The sequence below is a fragment of the Triticum urartu genome, chromosome 6A (assembly GCF_056163025.1).
Source record: "Triticum urartu cultivar PI428250 chromosome 6A, HENAU_Tu73, whole genome shotgun sequence".
Classification (NCBI taxonomy): Eukaryota; Viridiplantae; Streptophyta; class Magnoliopsida; order Poales; family Poaceae; genus Triticum; species Triticum urartu.
The window spans coordinates 597,311,589-597,314,371 of record NC_141878.1 but is presented as its reverse complement, the minus strand read 5'-3'; the positions used below and the strand labels follow the sequence as shown (position 1 = coordinate 597,314,371).

Sequence of the window (2,783 nt, the reverse complement as noted above, 5' to 3'; positions counted from 1 at the left end):
TATATCCCACATTCTGTGGACTTTAATGAATAAGCTTAGCTTTTTCCAACAACAAAAAAACTGAATCCCAACCTGAAAGTATGATGATGTATTTAAAAAGTAAACAAATAATTAAATTTAATAGAAAAATCATTGGCCATCCGTTTTGGGCCGGGCTAGGCATTTTAGACAGGGTTTTGTTAAGGCTGGCCCAAAACCTGGCGTGGCCCCTGGTATCCCAGAAAACAACTTCTAGGGTTTTCTAAAAAAAACTTCTAGGGTAAGCACGGTAAGCCAAAATAAATCCCGTGTGCTTCGGGTATGTTAAAACTAACCCATACGTAATCCCGTCTTCTCCGATTATTGGAGGTTAGCCTCGAACCGTGACCTCCATGGCGTCGCCGTTAAGGCCTTGGGCCGATCTCCACGTCGATCTCTTCACCGCCATCGTCGACCACTTGCGATCGCTGAGGGACTACGTCTCTGTCCGCGGCGTCTGCGCGGCATGGCGGTCCGCGCTACCTTCGGCGTCGCCGTGCCTCCTCGTCCTCGACGACTTGCAGCCTCCCGTTTCAAAACCGGTACAGCACCTTGGCTTCCCTCTTTACAACACCCGTGCATATGCCCTATCCATCCCCATGCAGCGCACGTTCCACCTACCCATGCTCCGGTGGCACAGCAGCAGCGTCATCGGCTCCAGCAGAGGCTACATCACCATCGCCAGTGGCGTCGACCGGCGTCGTCCTGGGGTCTTGTTACTGAACCCCGTCACCGGCGAACAGATCCAGCTCCTTCCTCTGCCGTACAAGCACTACCCCTACCCGCGCAGAGTCGTGCTTGGGCCGAACCCAAGGCCTGGTTGCTACACCGCCGTGGCCATCTTCTACCATGAGTACGCCACCGAGGTCGCCTACGTGACCAGCGGGGACGCGGAGTGGACGATCGCCAGAGTTGGCGTGAATGGAGCGAAGCTGGTCGATCTGATCTACAATGCCGAACGCTGCCGTGTATATTGCCTCGATGAACATGGGGACGTGCAAGTTCTCCACATCCCCCGATGCGGCCGAATGCAGCAGGAACACACCGTCACGCCCTTGCTGGCTGACCGTGTCGGTCCTACCTTCGCCCCACCTTACCAAGCCGTGTCCAGCAAAATATCTTTCATGCGCCTCTTCTTTTGCGAGGGCGCTCTATACCAGGCGTGGCAGAACACCGGGGTGACCATGCGGTTTCGGTTACCGGCTGGCGGTGTATTCACAATGTCCACGGACGAGATACTCGTCCTAAGGTACTACCCAGAGCAATGGCCATATTGGGATGTAGTGAAGGATCTAGGAGGCTACTCTGTGTTCATCGGCCATAACAACACGGCATTGGTGCAGGCTGAGGCCGTGTCGGGAGTAAGGCCCAACTGTGTCTATTGGATAGATTACATGCAATGCACGCCCTGGGTGTTTGAGATGAGCACGAGAACCTCTAAGCGGTGCGTTCTTCCTCCTAGCGTAGGAAGGCCAAGATGTTGGTACTTTAACAATGACTGAGACTACAGCAACACAACAGAAACACCGAGCAACGATATGAATCACGAAGACTTAAAATCAGCTATTCTCATGTTATTTGCATGTCTAAAGTATTATTTCTTGGTCTCTTACAAGACTTCGGTTATTTTCAGCCCTCTGCATCAAGATGATGTGCATGCATCCCTTCTCCCCACTTTATGCATATTGTACATTTCTAAGTTATTTTATTTAATTATAATGTCCTGGTTAAGTTGCTATGGATTTATGTTTCTTAAACAATCCTCTGGCTAAATTGTAACGTCCTAATTAAGTTGCTATGTATTTATGTTTCTTAACCAACCCTCTGGCTAAATTGGATGATACCAAGCTGTTTGAGTTAGCTTGGCAAATCCTGCTCAAAGCAACAGACACGACTGTTGAGATGTATATTGCATGTCTATTACTTGTACAACAAGCCCTCCTCCTTTCATGTATAGTTGAGGACATGGCCACCTGTTGTACCTATATTTGTACGTGCATATGCATCCGATGATATATCGTTACAACATAATCTCTACATGGTATCAGCCTACCTCGACCTAATCTAGCGTCGTCGCCCGACCGCTTGCTCCTAAGCCGCCGCCGCCGCCCTAGCTAATCTTCTGCGAGGGCACTCTATACCAGGTGTGGCAGAACACCGGTGTGACCATGTGTTTTCGGTTAATGGCTGGCGGTGTATTCACAATGTCCGGGAACGAGATACTCATTCTTAGGTATTACCCAGAGCGATGGCCATCCTGGGGTGCGCTGAAGGATCTTGGTGGTTACTCCGTGTTCATCGGCCACAAGAACACGACAGTGGTGCAGGCTGAGGCCGCACTGGGAGTAAGGCCCTATTGTGTCTATTGGATAGATTGTGTGCAATGCGCGCCGTGGGTGTTTGACATGAGCACGAGAACCTCCAAGCGGTGTGTTCTTCCTCGTAATGTAGGAACGCCAAGATGTTGTTAACAATGACTGAGACTATACGATGAGTTAAAATCAGTTATTCTCATGTTCTTTGCATATCTAAAGTATTATTTCTTGGTCTCTTACAGGACTTTGATTATTTTTGGCACTCTGCATCAAGATGATGTGCATGCAACGCTTCTCCCCACTTTATGTGTGTCTTACATTTCTATGTTTTTTTTGTTTTACCGTAGTGTCCTAATTAACGGCATGTCCTAGATGGACCCGCAAACCTCCCGCAACCGTCCGGACCGTGTTGTCTGGACCACGGAAGTCCTCCAACATGGGCATATATCG

General features: G+C 49.6%; 1 protein-coding gene across 1 annotated transcript; it reads left to right on the top strand.

Moving 5' to 3' along the window:
* The first annotated feature begins 371 nt into the window (after positions 1-371).
* Positions 372-1,520, top strand: LOC147966988 (uncharacterized). Its single transcript, XM_087531000.1, has one exon. The coding sequence runs from the start codon at positions 372-374 to the stop codon at positions 1,518-1,520; it is 1,149 nt and encodes a 382-aa protein (XP_087387126.1).
* Positions 1,521-2,783: the final 1,263 nt, after the last annotated feature.

Bases quoted from the DNA above. Each gene is read 5' to 3' on its own strand.
- LOC147966988 (XM_087531000.1), top strand. From the start codon at position 372: ATGGCGTCGCCGTTAAGGCCTTGGGCCGATCTCCACGTCGATCTCTTC.